The sequence below is a fragment of the Triturus cristatus genome, chromosome 6 (assembly GCF_964204655.1).
Source record: "Triturus cristatus chromosome 6, aTriCri1.1, whole genome shotgun sequence".
Classification (NCBI taxonomy): domain Eukaryota; kingdom Metazoa; phylum Chordata; class Amphibia; order Caudata; family Salamandridae; genus Triturus; species Triturus cristatus.
The window spans coordinates 1,910,528,416-1,910,551,853 of record NC_140589.1 but is presented as its reverse complement, the minus strand read 5'-3'; the positions used below and the strand labels follow the sequence as shown (position 1 = coordinate 1,910,551,853).

The 23,438-nt window shown below is 44.1% G+C and overlaps 1 protein-coding gene across 3 annotated transcripts in view; it reads left to right on the top strand.

The window, feature by feature from the left end:
* LOC146822424 (uncharacterized) overlaps window positions 1-22,795 on the top strand; it is a 67,355-nt gene extending 44,560 nt beyond the window's left edge. For all 3 annotated transcript variants that reach the window (XM_085613518.1, XM_085613519.1, XM_085613517.1), the window contains exon 2: window positions 9,982-22,795. In XM_085613518.1, the coding sequence (XP_085469644.1) occupies window positions 10,398-13,139 (2,742 nt within the window). In that variant the 5' untranslated portion in view covers window positions 9,982-10,397 and the 3' untranslated portion in view covers window positions 13,140-22,795. The remainder of the gene's footprint in view (window positions 1-9,981) is intronic.
* Window positions 22,796-23,438: the final 643 nt, after the last annotated feature.

Below are 23,438 nucleotides of genomic sequence, written 5' to 3'. Positions count from 1 at the left end.
TCTTCGGAAGAGGTAAGAGTCCTAGAGGAGAGATTAACAATCAATTTTTCTTCCCTCTTGTCTGGCTCCTCGTCTCTACCGAGAGGGTTGGTTGTTCCTGCCATTGTACTCTTTTTTGAAGCCCTCTTCTCCGCCCTCTTCTTTTGCTCCAACCTCTGTCTAAAAAGGGAGGTTATTTCCTTGTTGGAAGAATTGCGGATGTCCCTGATGGTACACGTGGACTTGCCCAAATGGGGGTCCTTGATACAGTGGCAGTGTGCCCATGTTACTGGATCTTGTGTAGCGTGCCCATGTTATGTTACTGGCGCTTGTGTAATGTGCCCATGTTATGTTACTGGCCCTTGTGAAGGGTGCCCATAATATGTTACTGGCGCTTGTGTAGCGTGCCCATGTTACTGGTGCTTGTGTAGCATGCCCATGTTACTGGCGCTTGTGTAGCGTGCCAATGTTATTTTACTGGCGCTAGTGTAGCGTGCCCATGTTATGTTACTGGCGCTTAGGTAGCGTGCCCATGTTACTGGCACTTGTGTAGCGTGCCCATGTCATGTTACTGGTGCTTGTGTAGCATACCCATTTCATGTTATTGGCACTTCTGTAGCGTGGCCATGTTATTTTACTGGCGCTTGTGTAGCGTTCTTATGTTATGTTACTGGCGCTTGTGTAGCGTGCCCATGTCATGTTACTGGTGCTTGTGAAGCGTGCTCATGTTATGTTACTGGCACTTTTGTAGCGTGCACATGTTACTGGCACTTTTGTAGTGTGCCCAAGTTGCAGGCGCTTGTGTAGTGTACCCATGCTATGGCGCTGGTGTGGTGTGCCCTTGCTATGGCCCTTGTGTAGTGTGCCCATGCTATGGCGCTTGTGTAGTGTGCCCATGTTATGACACTTGTGTAGTGTACCCATGTTAATGGTGCTTGTGTAGTGTGCCCATGTTATGTTACTGGCACTTGGGTAGCGTGGCCCTGTTACTGGCACTTGTGTAGCATGCCCATGTTACTGTCACTTGGGCAGTGTGCCCGTGTTATGTTACCGGTGCTTGTGTAGCGTGCCCATGTTAGGTTACTGGTGCTTGTGTAGTGTGCCCATGTTATGTTACTGGCACTTGGGTAGCGTGGCCCTGTTACTGGCACTTGTGTAGCATGCCCATTTTACTGTCACTTGTGCAGTGTGCCTGTGTTATGTTACCAGTGCTTGTGTAGCGTGCCCATGTTATGTTACCGGTGCTTGTGTAGCTTGCCCATGTTAGGTTACTGGTGCTTGTGTAGTGTGCCCATGTTATGGTACTGGCACTTGTGTAGTGTGCGATCTGCCAGTGATTCTGTTATCAGAAGTGCCTGTGTGCGTGCAGTGATGCCACGCTGCTGGATCTGGGTGCAGTGTACGGTCTGAAGCTTGAAGCAAGTGACGCTTGAGACACAAAGCAGGACATGTGTTTGGGATCTTGTGCGGGAGAGTTGTGAGGGTTGGTGGTTAGTATGGGGGTGTAAGGGAGGCAGGTAAGTGAAAGAATGGCTTTTGGGTGGCTGTGAACAGCTGTAGAAGGAGGACAAGGTAGGTACATTTGGAAGTGCTGCGAGCACAGAAGATCAGAACAGTTGGGAGGGGTTTGTATCTGTGGGGCAGATATGGTGTCGTGACCTGTGGAAGAGAAGGGAGCACAACCTGCCAACCCAGAGAATAGGACCAGTGAGGGCAGGACCCCATTCCATATCATTTGGTGGCTGGATGGACGTCTTGCGTGGTAACTGTGTGTGGTTTGTAGAGTTTCACACTAGTAGTTTCAGAACAGAAGCCCGACAGATGATTACTGATCAAGTGTGAAGAATGTCTGATCAGTAGTGTTCTCCCGGGTGGCTGGTCATAGCTGGTCATAGCTCTCACAGGTTATAGTTCAGCCCAGTCCTCACTCTGGGTAAATCATGTCTAATTTCCGTGATAGAGACAAGAAACAACCTAATGTTCTATTGAGCTTATTGTCTACTTTCAGCAAGCATGCATAAGCTATGTCGGATCTTTCCTTATCAAGTCCTGCATGATGTCTGCTTTGGTGGGTGATGGGAGTTTGGCCCAGTCCATTTTGACCATTACCAGAAGCATCCTTTCACAGCCAGTTCCTGGTCCACATGCCCAGTTTCCATAGAGGAATGTGCTGTATGGGACATGGCGCACTCTTCATTGGTTGGTTGTTGGTCACTTGAGTGCAAAGCTCTGATTATCCGGCCCGTTGGCAGTTCACGGCTACAGATTGTGTATGCCATTCTCATTCACCCAGATCATTTACTTCAATCGGTTGTAGCTAAAAAGAGCTGCTATTTGAGCCGTAGCACAAAAGGCGCTTTAAGTGTACTTGCTTACACCTCGCTCCATTCTCTCCGGGCTCATATGCTGAGTAATTCACATGTCTGTATTTGGGAGGGAAATGGCATTGTGAATGCTTGCATATTAGTGGGAGGTTGAATGAGTGAACTTCTAGCTTGTCAGGAGAACATTTGAGACCCCTGCACCACAGTGTTGCGACAACGAATAGAGCACACAATTATATTTTGTGCACCAAATCGCCGATTCAATTGAAACGTCATTCGGAGGTTGAAGGTTGTGGCTGCGTTTGGTGACACAACTTGTTTTTGTAGCTGCTTCTGTCTTGTCCTGACTCCCTTGTTGAGGTCCTCGTATGAGAAGTGGGGTTGAAAGTAAGGTTTGCTAGGTGGACTCCTTCCTATCTTGCTGCTTTGCATTGTTACTGTGCTGAATCTACCACCTGGCAATGCTGCCTAACAAAACCTTTCATTTTAACTGATGTTACTGGAGGTCGACCAGTGGTGCTACCATGTGGGGTGCAGAGGTTGGAATTCTCCCTACGTTTACAGTTTAGTTTTGAGGATTGTTTTTACTTTTTGTCATAGGGTTGCCTAGTACTTACTTGATGCACTCAGATTGCCGGTAGAAACCAGATTTCTTTTTTTACGAAATATTCTTGTGGCAATCCTAGTTCTGCCTTTCATGGTAGTTAACTGATCTAGTTCGTAATGGCCAGTTTGACATACAAGCCTTTGACATCTATCTCTTGCAGACTTTGTGACCCGTTTGTACTAGATGCCACCATGCTTTAGTACCCAAGGGTATCTGTTCTTCAGAAATTTCCACCCAATGCTGTTTCGGAGGGGGAGGGATTGAGGGGATGGGAACTTTTGTTGCCAAGGAAGTAGTACGTGCTCCAGCTTACAGATTACTTTAATTTGCATCCATTTTTATTCTCTAAACTCCACAGATGGTTTAGACACTGTTGCCTGAGAAATAAGTACTCCATGGAGTAGAGTACTTTTGTTGAAGGAACTTTAAATGAATGGGTGCTTCAGGGATCTTGTCTAAGGAATGGTACATTGACCTCCTAGAAGTTTACACAGGTGTGCAAAGCCCCCTTTACAACGTTTTACATGGTAACTTCAGTGGCGTTGATTAAATTACACTTGGAGGCTGATTACGATGAAGGTGAGACTGCCACCGACAGCCCGTCGGTGGTGGTGCCGTCGTAACCATGTTTTCTGCCCTCCATATTACAATGGCTGGCGGATGGTTGGCGGTTGGAAAGACAGACCACCACACATCCGACGGGCTCCTTTAGCATGCCGGTGCGGCGTAGGGGGTTGTATTCCCTACAACGGTGGCGGTGCCTGCAAGACACCGCCGCAGGGTTTACAATGTGCCTTTAAGCCTGTCTTTTCATGGCAGTTAACCCGCCATCAAAAGGGAGACGGAAATGGACTATGGGGGCCTGTAGTGTGCCCCCTTCCTCCCTCCTAGCCCTCAGCTGTGGGTTTTGGGGGGCACCTATGGTGCTTCCTACATATTCCTGCACCATGTGGCAGGTACCGCATGGTGCCTGCCACGAAGGGCAGGGAATTGCTAAGTGTTCCCTTTTTGAACTGCGGCGTGTGCTGCAGCCAGCCGCACCCACCGCAATGCAAAACATAGACTTCGCGACCTTTGCGAAAAGGTGGCGGTTGGATGAAAGTCAGACCACCATCCTAATCAGCCCCTTAGTTTGGAACGAGCATTGAGGGTGAAACAAGGCAGCTGTTTGTATGACAGTTAATGCTTCTTTAAATGCTTAAAGCATTTTGGCTTCACCCAGAAATATACCTCGGTTTCCTCTGAAGTTTTGCATTGTAATGCATGAGGAACTAATTGACATCTGAAAAATACTTTATATTTAATTTAAACAATGAATAGTAATAATGTATAAATACATTATTTTTGGTGCAGCAGTATCACAACCAAATTTGCACGACCTTTGAAACGAGGGTCTTAGTCAGCCTCACTGGTTTATTAAAAACTCACCTTTGTAAAATGAACCCTCTGTAGAGTTGTCATACTCAAGATCCCTTCCAGTTCCAGGAGTCCGGTACTTTTCTATCAGTGGCGAGTCGTGTGTGACACTTGAGGAGGAATGAATAACCAGCACTCTCGGCAGGCAACTTGTCTTCTCAAAATGCTTGTGTTCCTAATAAGACAATAATATAGTCATTCAATAAATATCAATAACCATTACCTTCTTAGCTAGAACATTTAAAAACATTTTTTTTAAAAATAAAAGTCAGTTTTATTTTGGATATGATTATTAGCATCCCAATGCCTGCTCTTCTTGTGGCAGCATCGTGATAATGCTTTGTAATTGTTTATACATCAGGGTCATCCGACGCAGGTCGACGAGGGCCAGACTACGCACCCATTCTGGTTCTCATTTTCATTATCGCATGTAAATAAGATTCAGGTGGATATTGTGAAATCCTGACATGGCTCCACTCTCAAAGGCTTTACTGACCAGGTAGGTTCACATAATGACTCCATGTCATTGAGAATGTGATTCACCAGCGCTGGGTTTTTCTTTTACAATGTCCTTCCTTTGAAGCAATCCCCACTGCCCCTTCACCCCGGAGCACTTTCTTCCTCTACTTAACCTAAAGCACTATGCTTGCCTTGCCTTTCCCTCCTCTCAGGCACTAGCCTCTGCCCCCTCTGCTAGGCCCACCAAGGCGCTTTATGCACCCCTACCACCTTGGGGGACCAACTGGCATGGGTGTAAATTTAGGATGATAAGAGTAAAAATTCAGGACAAACTGTAAAAATTCAGGACACTCCTATGTGGCTCTTCTTTGCTACCTCTTAATGGGTTCACGCAGATATACATCTCATCGGTTTTTCCGTAGCTGTATGTGCTCACCGTAACTCTGCCTCCCTGCAATATGCTAGCTCTCACAAGTTGCCTTCCTTCCCACTGTGTCCACTGCATGGGCCCCCGGCCTCTGTGCCTTGATGGCTGTTCATCCTCTTATTCTTTCCTTATGCCTGGTTGATCCCCTTGTTCTCCAATGTGTCTACCCCAAAAAATGCCCCCTTTTGGTTTATGGTTTCTCACTGTGCCCCCAGTGTGTGTCCACTGTATGGGATCGCTGCCTTCATAACCTGTAATTCCTGTGTCCGCTTCAACTCACATTGCCTCACTCTAGCCCTGCTCATCGGGTCTCTGCTCCCTATGCCTATGCGTCCTGTGCATCTCCAGTCTGTGTCCGCACCCAGGGATCTGTCTCCCTGCTCATCCTATCATTACAACCTCTGGCTATGTTTCATTAGTCTGTGCACAAACCTACTGGTTACAACCTGGAATTTTCTCTTTTTATTCTGCTCGTTGTGGGTCCCTAGCACTAATCGCAACAGATTCATAGCAGCCACCCAACGTGGTGTTAAAAAACAGTTAAAACTAGCACCATCATACTGCTTAACGTTATTAAATACCCACAAATAAAATAATCAGGTATCTCCTATTCTCTTGGATTCAATATGTCCATACCCAGCAGTTCCCTTTATGTAATGAAGCATTCTTGTCGTGTCCTTAATAAATGCATAGTTTCCATTTGCTAAAACAAATCCAGGATTGCTTTAAACTGTATCGCAGTAAGCCCAATACACCAGAAACACAATCAATATGCTTTCTTTTAGATTAATGGTAAAACGCACAATTGCCATCACATCCATCCACTACTACACACATAAGTAAAATATATGTACATTTACAACGCCAGTAGCTCTAACTCTAACAAATGCGAGACCTATTGCATTGCAAATGCTTGTTTTTCTTGATGTTGTGCAGCATTGGGAAAGCCTATACGTCTAAAAGGTGCGACTTCTTGACTTTGCCAATGTTTGTTTATTATGGTTGTAAACCTCCTGTTCCTTGTGTAGATCTGGTCAGAGCCTCTGATCTCTGGGCACACTATGTGGAAGATGCTCCGATTACCTGTCCAGGTCCTATCCCAGGCTCTCTGATAGTATAAAGGACTCCCTTGCAGCAGTTGCTTGTGTGTTCCGCTGTTATTGTGATGCTCTGTGTTGCGTGGTCCATTCACTGGAAAAGGCTCTATTAGACCTGACAGTCTTAGGGTAGTCTTTCCCCCAACTTTTTACCTGTCTCCCTCCTTTTTCTGTGCTCGTTTTTGCTGGCTTTAGGGCTCTGTGCATGTAACCACTGCTAATCCGTGCTAAAGTGTTTGTGCTCTCTCACCTAAATGTTATGTTATGTTAAGCCGCACTTTTTGAGCGCACGGCTACCCCAAAAGGGTGTCCCGGCGCTTTGGCAAAGAGGCCCAGAGAAACAAGAAACCAAAGGCAAACCTACTACAGTCACAGCGGGTTACTTGGTAAAGAACAGAGTCTTCAACTCCTTCCTGAAAGCCAGAAGGTTGTTCGCTTTCCGAAGGGAGAGTGGGAGCTCGTTCCACAAGCAGGCTGTCACATATTGGAAGGAACGACCTCCCATCCGAACACGTTTGACCACAGGCACCTCCATTTTAGCCAGGTCCGCCGACCTCAGCAACCTCCGCGGCACATAGAAAACAACACGCTTCCTCAGGTAGTTAGGGCCAATCGCATGGAGGGCTTTAAATGCCAGAGTGAGGAGCTTAAATCTAATTCTCCCCGAAATTGGGAGCCAGTGCAGCCTAGTCAGGAGCGCAGAGGCACTAGCTCTCCTGGGCAGCCCATAGATAGCTCTGGCCGCCGAATTCTGAACAATCTGCAGTCTGGATAACAGATACTTAGGTAGGCCTGCAAAGAGTGCATTCGCATAGTCCAGGCGGGAGCCCACCAGCGCCTGGACTACATTCCTACGGTACTGCAGTGAGAGTAGAGGAAGAAATTTCCTGAGCATCTTGAGGATGCTGAAACATTTCCCTGCTAATCCCAGGATGTGTGGACGGAAAGATAGATCATCGTCAAACACCACTCCGAGATTTTTTACCTGAGAAGATGGTTTCTCTGGGGGGGACATGTCCTGGGGCCACCATGTCTTCCAGCCCGGATCAGGGGCACAGCCGAAAAAGAGCAGCTCAGATTTGTCTGACATGGTAGCATAGGCTCATACTCACTTGGCATATTTAATTTGCTTATAAATCCTTATTAAAGTGCACTACATGTGCCCAGGGTCAGCAAATTATTTGCTACTAGTGGTCAGCAGCACTGATTGTGCTACCCACATCTGCAGCCTGAAACCATGTCTCAAGCCTGCCACTGCGATGCCTGTGTGTGTGCAGTTTACTGCCCCATCGACTTGGCATTTAACACTACTTGCCAAGCCTTCAACTCTGCTTTTATTACATATGTCTCCCCTAAGGAAGGCCCTTGGTAACCCAAAGGGAGGGTGCTATGTAAGTAAAGTCAGAACCTCTACTTCTATGTTTTACATGTCCTGGTAGTGACAAACAGCTAAATTCCATTTTCACTGCTGTAAGGCCTACGCTCATTGGCTAGTGAAACATGAGTAGATACCCCTCCTCATTTATTTAAGTATTGAGATGATCAAGAAAAATTCATTGAGTCGTTTTTTGGAAAAACTTGTTATGTTTATGTTATAGTGAGTCTTCTTTAAATAGTCCACCACACAAATTACATCCTTATTTCTGAATGATGTTATTATGAGATCATATTGGTAAGTGCTAACAGCCGACACGTGTTTCGCCCATAGGGTTGAGTAGACCAGGGCTTTTTCAAGACTTGAATTTTAAAGTAGTAGCTCTTCACGGGTATTTGTTTATCAGGGTTATTATAAATTTGGTAAGTCTTCACATTTACAAATTGAAAGAATATTTATGGTCTATGTCAAACAGCCGTAGTCCAGGGGCAATCCCGCACTTGTGTTCGCACTGGGAATTCCTTAGAATACCTTTAAGCTGTAATTCCTGATTGGAAAGTAGTAGCCATTTCATATTTCATATTTTTGGAATAGTAATAATAAATCCTCTTTACTGGTAAAGTCTGATTTAACATTACTATTTTAGAAATGCTACTTTTAGAAAGTGGACTTTTCTCTGCTTGTACTGCTCTTTGTGCCTTACACCCTGTCTCTAATACACGTCTGGGCTAGGTGACTGCCGCCTTTGTGCATTACTTCTAGACAGCCACAGACACTGCACGAGTTGGGTGTGATTTAGCAGCCATATGCATTCCGATGGGTCTTCCTGGGCAGATGGGAGGACGGGGCCCACCCTTCACATGTCAGTGGACTGACCCCATACAAAGGACTGATCACTCCCTTTGGTAGTCTGGAGTGAGTGCTGGGGTTGAAGTGGAGATACTGGTGCACTTCAAAACCGCACTTTGGAGTTTCCCTCACATCAAAGGCACATTTGGACGTAAGTGCTGAGTCTCTTGCCGTGTCATATACAACACTTCTGGATCTACACAGAACCGCTGTCAAAAGAACTGTGGTGCTGCATAAAAGACACAACTGTTTGAGTGGAAAAACTGCTTTTCTGTGTGTTGGCCTTTGGACTGCAGCTCTCCGACTCTCCTGGAAGGAGAGCTGGACTCTGTCTTCACTCCAAAGTGTTCTCCAAGGGCTTGTTAGCTTGCCTCCTGTTTCTGAAGTGTCAGAGACACAAGAGACTTCCTGCAGTTCTGTTGTTGCTGCTAGACTCTACCGTCTGTAAGTCCTACCTTTGTCTGAGGTGCCCCCTCCAAGTCCTGGACCCCAGAAGTGGATTCTGCAGCGGAGTCTCTGCCTAATCCGATGTGACACAGCGCAAAGCCCTGCAAAGCCTCTGCCGCTAGATGGCACAAGGCCTCACCACGCACACTGCACTCCAAGGTACTGTGTTCAGCGGGCCCAAATGAGTCCCTGTAGTCTTCCTGCGCTCCATCACAGTCGGCCTGAACTTTGAACTTGCACCAGTCCCTCGCGGCCAACCTGAAGTAACCTTTTTTAGAGTTACCTGCTTTTAATTGTTTTATTTCCATTTATTTCTTCAACATTCAATATCTCAGCTTCTACTTGATTGATTTTGATCGTTTCAGACTTGTTTTACTCAGATAAATGTTCTCTATTTTTCTAGACTGTTGATGAGTCTTTTTGTGAGGTATTTACTGTGTTGTTGTATGAGTTATTGCACAAACACTTTAAACATTGCCTTTTAAGTTAAGCCTGCCTGCTCTGTGCCCAGCTACCAGGGGGTGAGCACAGCATAATTCGGAATTGTGTTGTGACTTACCCTGACTAGGATTGCTGGCCCTATTTGGACATGGTACGTTCCTCTGCCAACTAGAGACCCGGTTTCTAACAGGCTCCATCTTGTATTATTAGTTAGGCCGTGTGATAATAGGAACCATTCCCTGGCTAAGAAGGGAAGCATCTTGGTGCTGTGGATTTAACATTGTAGTGTGTCGTGGGGAGAAGATCTCACTCGCTGAACAAGGAACAGTCTCTGGTCTCTTGGTTACTCCTTGAGTCCACACTCTTCGATAGAAGGGGATCACGTAAGGATCGTATGCCCTTACTCTGCCTATTGCATCTTTACATTGAAAGTGGAATCTAGAATTTCTTCAGCGCACTTGTCTATATGGACACTTAAATGTATCATTAAAAGCCAATAGGTTTTTCTGAAGAGCTTTGCATTTAAACTTATTCAGTGTTTCTTTTTCTTAATCCAACAGGTGAAATAAATGCAGTAATAAACAAAAAAGTGAAGATATTTAACATCACTGGTGTGGGCAGTGATGTAAAAACAGTATGCCTCAAAAACTCTTCCCTTGAAGGCTAATGCCTCGCCAAAGTCTTTTTTTACAGCAGAAAACCCAAGCTGCCCAATGAGGTCTGTACTTGGCTCTTAGATATCAGCTGATAGACATTAAAGACACAACACACTGACCTACTGAAGCAAGTCTGAGGTGCTCATTACGAAGGAAGAGATAACCTGGTACCAGAAAGAACACACCGGACAGAAACCGTATGAATTTCTAGAATGTGACAAAACATTTACCAGGCAAAAAAAGAGCAAGTGTGATATTAGAAACTTCATACTGGAGAAAAACCGTATCGATGTACTGACTGTGGAAAAGTGCTCTTTGCAATGAAAGATGTAATGCAGCATCCAAGTGTCCATGTAGAGGAGAAAACATATCAATGTATAGAATGTAATAAAGTGTTCAGAAGGAAGACAAAGCTAAAGCAGCATCAAATGATCCACACTGGGGAGAAACCATATGAATATACAAAATGTGACAAGGCATTTATAACAAGTAGACAACTAAAACAACATCAGGAAAACCACACTCGGGAGAGACCATATAAATGTACAGAACGTAATCAAGTGTTTGAATGGAAGAATAATGTAAGACAACATCAAAAAATCCACACTGGGGAGAAACCGTATGGATGTACAGAATGTGGCAAGGGATTTATAAGAAATGGAGATCTAATGCGACATCAGAAGTTTCACACTGGCGAGAAACTGTACGAATGTACAGAATGTAATAAAGGGTTTGGATCGAAGACTAGTCTAAAGTGGCATCAGATGGTCCACACTGGGCAGAAACCGTATGAATGTACAGAATGTGGCAAGGCATTTATTACAATTGGAGAGGTAAAGCAGCATCAAAAAGTCCACACTAGGGAGAAACCATATGAATGCACTGAATGTGACAAAGCATTTAAAAGAAAGGGAAATCTAAAGCAACACCAGAAAATCCACACTGGAGAGAGATCATATCAATGTACAGAATGCGACAAATCATTTATAAAAAATGAGGCACTAATGCGACATCAGAAAATCCACACTGGTGAGAAACCATATGAATGCACTGAATGTGAAAAAGCATTTATAACAAATAGAGAGCTGAAGAAACATCAAAATGTCCACATAGGGGAGAAACCATATCGATGTACAGAATGTGACAAAGCATTTGTAACCCATGGAGAACTGAAGCGACATCAAAAAGTCCACTCTGGGGAGAAACCATATCAATGTACAGAATGTGACAGAGCATTTATAACAAAGGGAGAGCTAATGCTACATCAGAAAATCCACACTGGGGAGAATCCATATGAATGCACTGAATGTGACAAAGCATATACAAGTAATGGAGCGCTGAAGCAACATCAGAAAATCCACACTGGGGAGAAACCATATGAATGCACGGAATGTGACAAAGCATTTACAAGTAATGGAGCGCTGAAGCGACATCAGAAAATCCACACTGGGGAGAAGCCATATGAATGCACTGAATGTGACAAAGCATTTACAAGTAATGGAGCGCTGAAGCAACATCAGAAAATCCACACTGGGGAGAAACCATATGAATGCACTGAATGTGACAAAACATTTAGAAGAAATGGAGCGCTGAAGCAACATCAGAAAATCCACACTGGAGAGAAACCATATGAATGCACTGAATGTGACAAAGCATTTACAAGTAATGGAGCGCTGAAGCAACATCAGAAAATCCATTCTGGGGAGAAACCATATGAATGCACTGAATGTGACAAAGCATTTACAAGTAGTGGAGCGCTGAAGCAACATCAGAAACTCCACACTGGGAAGAAACCATATGAATGCACTGAATGTGACAAAGCATTTACAACTAATGGAACGCTGAAGCAACATCAGAAAATCCACACTGGGGAGAAACCATATGAATGCACTGAATGTGAAAAAGCATTTATAAGAAATACAGAGCTGAAGCAACACCAGAAAACCCACACTGGAGAGAGATCATATCAATGTACAGAATGCGGCAAATCATTTATAAAAAAGGGAGTGCTAATGCGACATCAGAAAATCCACAATGGGGAGAAACCATATAAATGTACTGAATGTGACAAAGCATTCATTACAAATGGAGAACTAATGCGACATCAGAAGTTTCACACTGGCGAGAAACTGTACGAATGTACAGAATGTAATAAAGGGTTCGAATGGAAGACAAGTCTAAAGCAGCATCAAATGATCCACACTGGGGAGAAACCGTATGAATGTACAGAATGTGACAAAGCATTTATAACTAATGGAGAGCTAATGCAACATCAGAGGTTTCACACTGGGGAGAAACTGTACGAATGTACAGAATGTAATAAAGGGTTTGGATCGAAGACAAATCTAAAGTGGCATCAAGTGGTCCACACTGGGGAGAAACCGTATAAATGTACAGAATGTAATATAGTGTTTCAATTTAAGCAGAATCTAGTTTGGCATCAAAAAGTCCACACTGGGGAGAAACCATATAAATGTACAGAATGTGATAAGGCATTTATTAGAAAGTCATATCTAATGATACATCATAAAGTCCACACTGGGGAGAAACCACATCAGTGTACAGAATGTGACAAAGCATTTGCAAGAAATGGAGCGCTGAAGCAACATCAGAAAATCCACACTGGGGAGAAACCATATGAATGCACTGAATGTGACAAAGCATTTACACAGAATGTAGCGCTGAAGCAACATCAGACAATCCACACTGGGGAGAAACCATATGAATGCACTGAATGTGACAAAGCATTTACAAGTAATAGATCACTGAAGCAACATCAGAAAATCCACACTGGGGAGAAACCATATGAATGCACTGAATGTGTCAAAGCATTTACAAGTAATGGAGCGCTGAAGCAACATCAGAAAATCCACACTGGGGAGAAACCATATGAATGCACTGAATGTGACAAAGCATTTATAACAAATAGAGTGCTGAAGCAACATCAAAATGTCCACACAGGGGAGAAACCATATCGATGTACAGAATGTGACAATTCATTTATAAAATATAGACAGCTACAGCAACATCAAAAGGTCCACACTGGGGGGTGGGCCGTATGAATGCACTTAATGTGACAAAGCATTTATAACAACTGGAGAGCTGAAGCGTCATTAAAAAATTCACATAGGGGAGAAACCATTTAACTGCACTGAATGTGAGAAGGCATTCATTAGAAAATCAAATTTTATGCAACATCAGAAAGTCCACACAGGGGAGAAACTCTATGAATGTACATAATACAACATCAGAAATTCAACACTGGTGAGAAACGATATGGCTGTACTGACTGACTTATGAGTTGTTACAAAGCAAAGTTTAAAAATGCATCAGAAGGTTCACACATGAGAGAAACTATACCAGTGTACAAAATGTGACAAAGCATTTATACCAAATGGAAAGAGAACATTAAACTGCACTGAATGTGACAAGCTATTTAATATAAAGGGAGATTTAAAACCATATCAGGTCCACAGTGAGGAGAAACCACATGAATTTACGTTATGTGACCAGGCATTCATTACAAAGCAACATTTTATACAAAATGAGGGTTCACACAGGAGAGAAAACATATGTATGTATTGAATACCACAAAGCATTCATAAGAAATGGTCAACTGAAGCGACATCTGAAAATCTACAATCTAATGTATGTACAGAGTGTAATAAAGTCTTCCAAGGAAGAATAAGCTAATGCAGCATCAACAAATCCACACTAGGGAGAAACCCTATTAATAAATAGAATGTGGCAAGGGATCGATTACAAAACAAAATGTAATATATCAGAATGTTCACACAGGAGAGAAACTCTATACATCTATTGAATGTGACCATGAATTCATGAATGCAGAGCTAACGCAACATCAAAAGTCCTCTCTGAAGACTGCACTGAATGTAGCAAGGCATTTATTAGCAAGGGAGAGTTAAAACAACATCAAATTCCCTACTGGGAAAAATCTATATGAATGTACAGACTCAAATCAATCAATGGGTATTTATTAAGCGCTGCAAATCATCCTTGAGGTTCTCAAGCCGTTGGGGAAGGAGTTGTCAGAGGGGCCGATCAGTTGAACAGCCAGATCTCAAGATCTTTCCAGATGCATTGATGAGGCAAATCTCAAGTGTCGGGGGAAGTTCATTCCAGGTCTTTGCAGCCAGGTGGGAGAAAGAGCGGCCTCCGTGCCTGGTTTGTCAGACTCTGGGAGTTTGAGCGAGCAAGAGGGAGGCGGAATGCAGATGTCTGGCAGGCTGGTTAAAGAATAAGCTTTGGCTGATGTAGGCAACTCCTTCGTTGTGGAGTGCCTTATAAACGTGGGTCAGTATCTTTTCTCTTTTATGGACTGGGAGTGGTGTGGGGTATGCTTCAGGAGGTTGAGGATTAGCCTGGCTGATGAGTTCTGTATTGTCTGCAGTTGTCTCTGGAGGTTAGTGTTGATTCCTACATACAAAGTGTTTAGGTAGTCAAGCCAGCTGGTCACGAGGGCTTGGGTGATCATTTGTCTGGTGCTGGTGGGGAGTTGCAAGATCATCTTGCAGCGCATGTGCATTGTGAGTCATAGGCATGATCGGTAAGGGAGAGGAAGAAGCCAGGTTCTGCTGACCATCATGCGTCTCTCCAAGGAAATGCATGGTTACTGAAGATGAGGAATTCCGTCTTGTCCGTGTTCAGTTTTAGGCAGTTGTGCTTCAAGTCGGTGATGTTGGCCATGCACCTATGTAAGTTGTGTCTTTAGTTGGTGAGGTGGGTGTAGTTGGTGTAGAATATTACCTTCAGCCCTTGTGATCTAATAATCTTGGCTAGGGCTATCATGTAAGTGTAGAAGAAGGTGGGGCTGACGGAGGATCCTTGTCAGGCACCACAGATGATGTCCTTGAGCTCAGGAGTAAGGCGGGAGTCGGATTTTCAGGGATTTTCTGGTGAGGTAGGAGGCGATCCATTTGAAGGCATTTCCTTGGATTGCGATGTTGTGGAGCTTGTCGATCAGGATCTGGTGGAAGACCATGTCGAAGGCAGCCGAGAGGTCAAGGAGGATGAGGCCTGTGGTCTGACTGAGGTCCAGGAGGGCTCTGATATCATCTGTGGCTGCTATCAGGGCAGACTCTGTTCTGTGACTGGCACGAAAGCCTGACTGGGAGGAGTCCAGGAGGTTGTTGTGCTCCAGGTGTCTGGTCAGCTTACTATTAATTGTCCTCTCAAAGACTATGGCCAGGAACGAGAGCAGGGGCATCAGTCGGGTGTTCTTCAGCTGCTCTAGGTCTGCTAAACGTTTTTCCAGGAAGTGTTTCACTTCTACGTGTTACCACTCTTCCGCGAAGGAGCCCATGGCGATCGATTTGTTCAGTGGGTTTGTGAGCTCTAATCTGATCGCCTTGCTCCTGAGGTTAAATATATGGTGGGGACATGGATCAGTGGGTACCCCAGAGTGCATGGAGTTCATTATAGAGGTGGTTTCTTGTGCAATGAGAAGATCCCAGGAAGCGGTCAGAGTTAGTGTCAGTGGGTGTGAGGAGGTCGAGGCTGTCGCTGGCAGAGAGCTGAGGTTCAAAGTCCCTGTAGATGACGGAGATCTTCTAATGGAAGTAGTCAGCAAGCGTGTAGCACAGATCCCGGAAGGGAGTTATGATATTCTCGGTGGACACAGGGTTGCTGAATTCCATAACGATGGTGAAGAGCTCATTCCTGTAGTTCGATCTGATCTTTATCCAGCATGTGAGGGCACTCTTCTTCGCTTCTTTAGGGAGGAGGTGGTAGTGGTTGATCGATGTCCTGAAGGTGGTGTAGTGCACTGGATCCTTATTGGAACGCCGTCTTCTTTCCAGCCAACAGTCTCATTTAGAAGTCTGAAGTTCCGGGGTAAAGAAGTTGACACTCTTTGCCAATTCTTTGATCTTGTTTGGCTCAGTGGGGGTGACATAGTTGGTGATCCAGTGTGTGAAGTTCCTGATGGCCTGTTTAAGGTCTGGAGCTGTGTCCGGTCAGTTGGAATGGAGAGTGTTGTCCCAGTTCATGTCTGAGACAGTTTTCCAGTTGCGCTGGTGTGTCCTTAGTGGTTTGGCTTTGGTTTCAGTAGCATTGTGTAGCGCTGTGCCCTGTGATGGTGAAGTGGACAATGGAGTGGTCGGTCCAGGCGAGTTCTATGACATGGTGGTACTTGATTGTTTCGCTAAAGATGAAGATGGGGTCAAGCGTGTGCCCTACGATGTGTGTTGGGTCGATGACGAGTTGGATGAGGCCAATGTTGCTCATGCTTTCTATTAGATTGACAGTGCTGACGTCGCTAAGGTCTTCCATGTGGAAGTTGAGATCTGCTATGAATATGTAGTGTTCGGAGGCAATGGCGAGTTGGGTGATGAAGCAAGAGATGGCTTTGCAGAACTCGGGGCGAGTTCTTGGAGACTGTGACAGTGTTATTAATGAAGTAACTGTATGAACGTACAGAAAGTGACAAGGCATTTATTTGAAGGGCACCGCACAGCCAATGTACCATAGGAAAGCCCACCCTGGGTAGGAACCATATAAAGGGCCAAGGGTATGCCTAGACGTGGGTCCCAGGCTCACTGTGCACTGGATTCAAGCTGACTGATGAGGGATGAAAACCGGTCCCAGGATGCTTGTTTCTGGGCCAGGGAGTACCTGGCTTTGCAGTTCGAGGTGGACTGTTCCCATGAGGAGCAGGGCCAATGGTTTTCATATGGCTGGGTCTGAACTGGTGTGGCATGGTAAGCAAAAGAGCAATGGATTTAACCCAGATCGCTTGACTGGGGATGAATGCTTGATTTATTCTGAATTCCGTCTATCATTTGTGTGTTTTATGGTTCTGTATATAAGCACAATACACATTTTAAACCATCAACACAAGGCAAGAGACATTGTATCCATTTTATCAACTCTATGCCTGTATACTTCGATTGAGGTGGTTTACGGTGTCACTGCTGGGTGTGGTGACGGGATGACACATCCAGTGATGTGTCCTGTTAACAAAGCCGACTCATTGTCACTGAGCAGCATGATAAAGCCCTTTTCCTGTTCCAGAGTCTCCTATGATAAATTGTCATGACAAATTCAACAACGCTGTACCACACTCCTCTCCGACTGGGCTCCCACCAAGTAACAATTATAAAAAACATAATACTACTGAACTGTGTGGGCCCATTTGGTGACCGAAGAGTCACAGCGGGAAGAATACAAATATAAATCCTCAGTCCTTGTGAGGGAACGAGCCTTTTTAGGGGCCTGCCAGTTACAGGAGTTTGCCTTTCTTTGCTCGCATGTCCTTAGACTAACAGAACAGAGATTGGCACGGAAGCTGTAACATCAAATAACAAGTCTATTGACATCCATGGATGGGACAGCATCAATACAGAACCCACAGGCAATGTATACGGCAGTACATGGAATGCAGACACCATGGGGCATTTATGCCCATATTACAGCTGAGTAAGCATAAAGAGTCAAAAAGAGGAGGCACAAGCATACACAAGAATAGCTATTCACATACATGGTTAGACAGAAAATACTAACAATACAGCTTACATTAGTTGGAATAGCCTGACAGTTACACTCTAAAGCAGGTGTATTCTAGCAACTACAGGCCATTTCTAAATGTACATAGCTTGGGCTCAGTGCAGGAAGAGTTAACTATAGTGATGATGTCAGCAGAATAGTAAAACAGACAACAGTAAAGAGACAAGAAGCACATGGCCAGCACATGGCTAACTAAAATGGCTGCCACAAACAAAATGGCTTTAGCTCATGCTAACAGCGATTTCTATCGATTCTCACAGAGGGCCCTTTTAGCATTAGCTGAAGACATCCCTATGATCTAGAAGGACTATAGAAAATATTTTGCACATGTATTCTCATACATTCATTAATATCCTGATCCATTGCTAGGTGGGCATTTATATACTAAACATTTCGTTAAGTGGGTATATAAGGTATAAGCAGGAGCACAAAGGGAACAGAGCATTAGGCCACATTGAAAACAGGCAGCAGGAAAAAAGTCTCACAACAAATCACAATGGGGAGCAATCCACAGGCCCTACAACTAGTAGGATCTAATCATATACTGCCCATATTTTATCGGTGTCCCTCCTTACGCAGGACAAACATGGCATAGGCATGAGCAGGTGAAACAATGGCGGTCTCTATCAGGGTATGAACTTGATGATGCTCCACTAGACAGGACACTATTCCAAACAGTTTCATGAGGACCGTAAAAACTATCACATTACTTCATCTCTGGAGGATCAATTTGGACCAACCTGCATCATTTCTGGGGCGGAGCCATGTCTAAACTTGATAACATATCATGCCAAATAATATAATCATAACAACAACAAAAAATGTAGAATAAAACCACAACTTTGGTTCTAGTGGTCCAACTAGGCCACCCAGGATCATTTTGACCTATGGGCTGGGCCGCCAGAAGCTGTTCCTCTTGCGCGACAACTCTCCCAAATGGGAACATATCGAACACCTACTTTCTATAATAATGATAGTCACTTGCGACCTTCTTCAATCAATGATCAACTACGCCAAAGTCCGTTCTAAGCCTCTTTGGTAGGCTTCTATTGTGTCGGTCAGGGTGTCCTCCAGGCAAACACCGCTGTTCACTTTACAGTCTCAATGTCTCAAGGCGGTGCATCAGTGTAGCTTTTTATCTTTCAACATGGGCACCACAAATGTAGTGCCTTTTGCAAATCTCAGATCCTCTGGTGCACTGGCCTTCCGTTGGAGCAAAGAAAAAAGGGGTGGCCAAGACTTATGGCCAAGGGGCTCGAGGGACTGCACGCTGTCAGAGGTTACCAGCACATGACAGGTGGAGCATAAAACCCTAAGTAAGCCCTGCCGTCAACAACAGGGATGCATCCTTTTCTTTCACTCTTTTGTGCTGAAACTCTGGTTCTGCGGCAAGCAGGGAACCAGCTCCTCCTTCTTCTGCTGTCCAACACCCTCTGATGGAGCAAATGCGATGCTTTGGAGATGCCACTGACGGCGCGCTGGCGATCGCTGTCCAGCCTTGCTGCTTTCTGAGTGCTGGGACTGTAGCTGTTGTTCTCACAAGTCACGATTTATCTGAGCACCGTTCTGCAGGTCAAAATGCCAAAGTCCTTCCTCTTTTTGTTTTCTTTTCTGGGAGAACCTGCAGAACCTGGTGGCATAGGAAAGGTAACTTTTTGTTAATTTTCCTACAAGTAGCACAAAAACAAATCGCCTGCTGCTTGACACTGGAGCAGTGAGCAGGTGGCCCGCAACAATCAGGAGGGCCAAAAGCCATGGGACAGCTCTGATCTAAAATGCGCTGTCGCCCTCATACAATACAGAGCCAAGGGCAATACTTCTGGTCTCTTCAATTGGGTCGTCTCCATTATCCTCACTAACTTCAATGTGAGAGTACTATCCTCGCCAGCTTCAATGTGAGAGTACTATCCTCGCCAGCTTCAATGTGAGAGTACTATCCTCACCAGCTTCAATGTGAGAGTACTATCCTCGCCAGCTTCAATGTGAGAGTACTATCCTCGCCAGCTTCAATGTGAGAGTACTATCCTCACCAGCTTCAATGTGAGAGTACTATCCTCGCCAGCTTCAATGTGAGAGTACTATCCTCGACAGCTTCAATGTGAGAGTACTATCCTCACCAGCTTCAATGTGAGAGTACTATCCTCGCCAGCTTCAATGTGAGAGTACTATCCTCGCCAGCTTCAATGTGAGAGTACTATCCTCGCCAGCTTCAATGTGAGAGGACTATCCTCACCAGCTTCAATGTGAGAGTACTATCCTCGCCAGCTTCAATGTGAGAGTACTATCCTCACCAGCCCTCACCTTCAATGTGAGAGTACTATCCTCACCAGCTTCAATGTGAGAGTACTATCCTCGCCAGCTTCAATGTGAGAGTACTATCCTCACCAGCTTCAATGTGAGAGTACTATCCTCGCCAGCTTCAATGTGAGAGTACTATCCTCGCCAGCTTCAATGTGAGAGTACTATCCTCGACAGCTTCAATGTGAGAGTACTATCCTCACCAGCTTCAATGTGAGAGTACTATCCTCGCCAGCTTCAATGTGAGAGTACTATCCTCGCCAGCTTCAATGTGAGAGGACTATCCTCACCCGCTTCAATGTGAGAGGACTATCCTCACCAGCTTCAATGTGAGAGGACTATCCTCGCCAGCTTCAATGTGAGAGGACTATCCTCGCCAGCTTCAATGTGAGAGGACTATCCTCTGCCAGCTAAGGGTAGATTGCTACATGGAATTTCTATCTGAATGTATGTCTTCACACACAGAGCGCCATTGTCTAGTGGAGTAAACATCTTTTGAATTACTACATCTGTATGTTCCTGCATTCCTTATCTGGAAAAGGCCAAAAAGGGAACGAGCATGATACAAATGATCAGGGGCATGCAAATACCCCTTTTAGTAATTGTGCATGAGGTGCCCTATGCAATGCACAAGCTGAACAATGCCTCCTCATGGTCACTGAGAATACCTGTCACACTAGTCTAATAATTCTTAGTTCTCTGGTGTCTGATCCAAAAACATTATCCTCTCCCACATCACCTGTCCAGGGGGGAGCACTCTACCCACTTAAAAGTCTCGGTCCTGCTACTCAGGATAGCAAATAAGAAACTCTTGGTGTCTCATATGACTACGTATAGAAATGCAATATCATGAGAAAGTTTAAAAGGTCACCTTTAGCAAGAGCCACAGATTTATAGTTCTCCTTAAGGATCCAATCAGGGAACATCAATCTAGTCTGCTCGTCCCTTTGTCGCTATGCCAATTCCATCTCCACCAATTTTACAATAGGGAGGGGCAGTAACATGACTGACTGCAGGTGACACACTTTTAATCCTGTCTATCTTTTTCTTCAATACCATTATAGCCAAATAGACATGCACTGGTGAATTGTTGTCTGTCATGTTCACAGCATGAAATATATCTGTGAAATTTAGTAACCGGAACAAGTCCAACCAACTGTTGCGTATCGATGGGCATCGTCATGACCATCCCCTCACAACACAGGGGAGCTTGTAATAGTATCAAAAGAAAAAAGTGCAAAAACAAAAACGTGCATAAAATAAAAACACACGACAAGCCATCATGTATACTTGCTGTATACCAAGCTCAGAAAACATAAAACAATTTCAATATATTATGTAAATGATCGATGACGCACAACACTGTGTCATGCACTTTATGCACAGTGAACCTGCAGCCCAAAAACTAATATTCTGGCCTGCTTAATTTGTCAGGCTTAAAAATAATATTCTATTTCCTTACTTTCCTCTCCCCCCTTCAACAGTAGGTGACCTAAGTGGTGACCTGTCGACACAACTTACTGTGTCTCATCTGACACACAGGAACAGCATGAACAATTCATAAAAAGACAAAACGCACAAAAATGAAAAATGCACCAACATTTCTTTCTAAACAACTTGTTTAAAAACACATATACTTCAACACACAGCTGACAGCGCCTTTCTTTTTTACAATTCGCACATTGATTAGGTCCCACGGGTACATACGGAACACTCGTTCCACCACCTCGTGGTATGGTCCATCGCTGCTGCGATTGCATCTAACCCATTCTTTACGGGAGAGGGGGGACTTAGCTTAAAGCGCTTTATATAAAACTGCGTAGACCATTGTGCACACCTATGACGTCTTTTTCAAACCAACTCACGTGTCCAACTATAGTCTTGTCAGCCCTAGAACACTTCATGAAAGAGCTCTGAATAGAAGCAAAAATACACAAAACAGTAAGAAAGACACTTCAACATAACACACAAAATAATAAAAAGCACAAATCATAACTGACACTACTTACCTTCAGTGTCCCTCTTAGGCCTGTCATGTCTACAACATACAAGCAGGCAGCTACCTCAATTTTATCTTTCTTTGTGCCCCTATTTTGACTATGTAAAATACAAAGACAGCTTTGTAACCTTCAATTTCTCGTCTGGCCCGTCCTATCTTATCAGTAAACTAAAAATAGGCACCCAGCACAGAACTTTCTGGGCTGCTAACCAGCCACTATGAGCACTCCCGGCCCCCACCTTTTTCCAATACCCACTTCTGCTGCAAGCGTCACACTTTTCATGTCAATGACACTTATAAGCAGTGACCTCTCAATCCTCCTTAGTCACTTCCCCCTTCACAAAGCTTCTGCGGAACCGGCCTGGTCTCCTGCCAAAAATAATAAGCAAAGCTTTCGCTCTCTCTCTGCGCTGACCCCCCTCCTTTGGAATATCTTCCTAGGTCGAAGTGCCAGAGCAAGCCTTGCCCTTAGCCCTGCCAGTTTGCTGAATATAGAACTCAGCCTTTGACCCTTAAACCTGTTGTCCCATGTCTGTGCAAAGCTATCCCCACGTAATTATCACAGCTCAAAGTAACTCACGAGAAGCATAGCTTGAAGGCATTCCTGCTCTGTGCCTGTGCACTGATATTTTAAAGGTAGGATGCAACGTTTGCTCTTTATATTTTTTATTCTTGTGCGCTGTGCTTTCTAACACCTGAAGAACTGGCTCAAAATTTTAGTTTTCAGAATGCCATAATACTCCCAGAATTCTTGCGCATAAAGGCTTGCAATGTACTTCATATGTCTGTACAGCTACTCTTTGCATAACTTGTAAGTGTATTTAAGACTGCAGCCAGTAGGCCATACTAGGATTCATATTTTAAGTTTGTCCCTAAGATTGAATAAAATTGTCATTGCTAGAGAAACTAATATTCTTCTTTTTAATTTTGATGCACAGTATATTTAACCATTTAGACATTGAAATTTTAACGCACGCTTTGCACAGGGTAATTTTCTACTTTACTAAATAGTATTGAAGTTCCACAATAGTCTTATTAGACATTATAAAGATCATAATAATGCAAAAGCGATTTTAGTGCAATGACTTTTAGCAATTTTTTTCATGTAGTCATGTTGTCATTTTTCTTGAATAATGATCACTAACCTCTTTTGATGTTTCCACATATGAAAAGCAAGCCTTATTCCTTTCCTTTTACCTTTAAATGCATTTATTTAGAACACTAAGCACAGAAGTTTTAGTGAAACATAAAAAGTTTGTGTCACTTTTTAGAGGGCAATAATTATTTACCATCACATCCACAGATGTGCTTATTAGAAAAGCAACAAGAAAGTCCCTACTTTTATCCTTTCTCTCTTTTATCCAAAATAATGAAGATATATTTCTAACTTTTAAAATCAGTAGTCTTCAATGCACGTGCCTTTATACCATTTTGTACTAACTTAAAACCTAGTCCCCACAGCTTGATCTGTAGCTTGTGCCCGGGCATAGCCATGTTACTCAGCTGTGTTTTACGACCTGAAGGCGTTAGCTTCTATGCT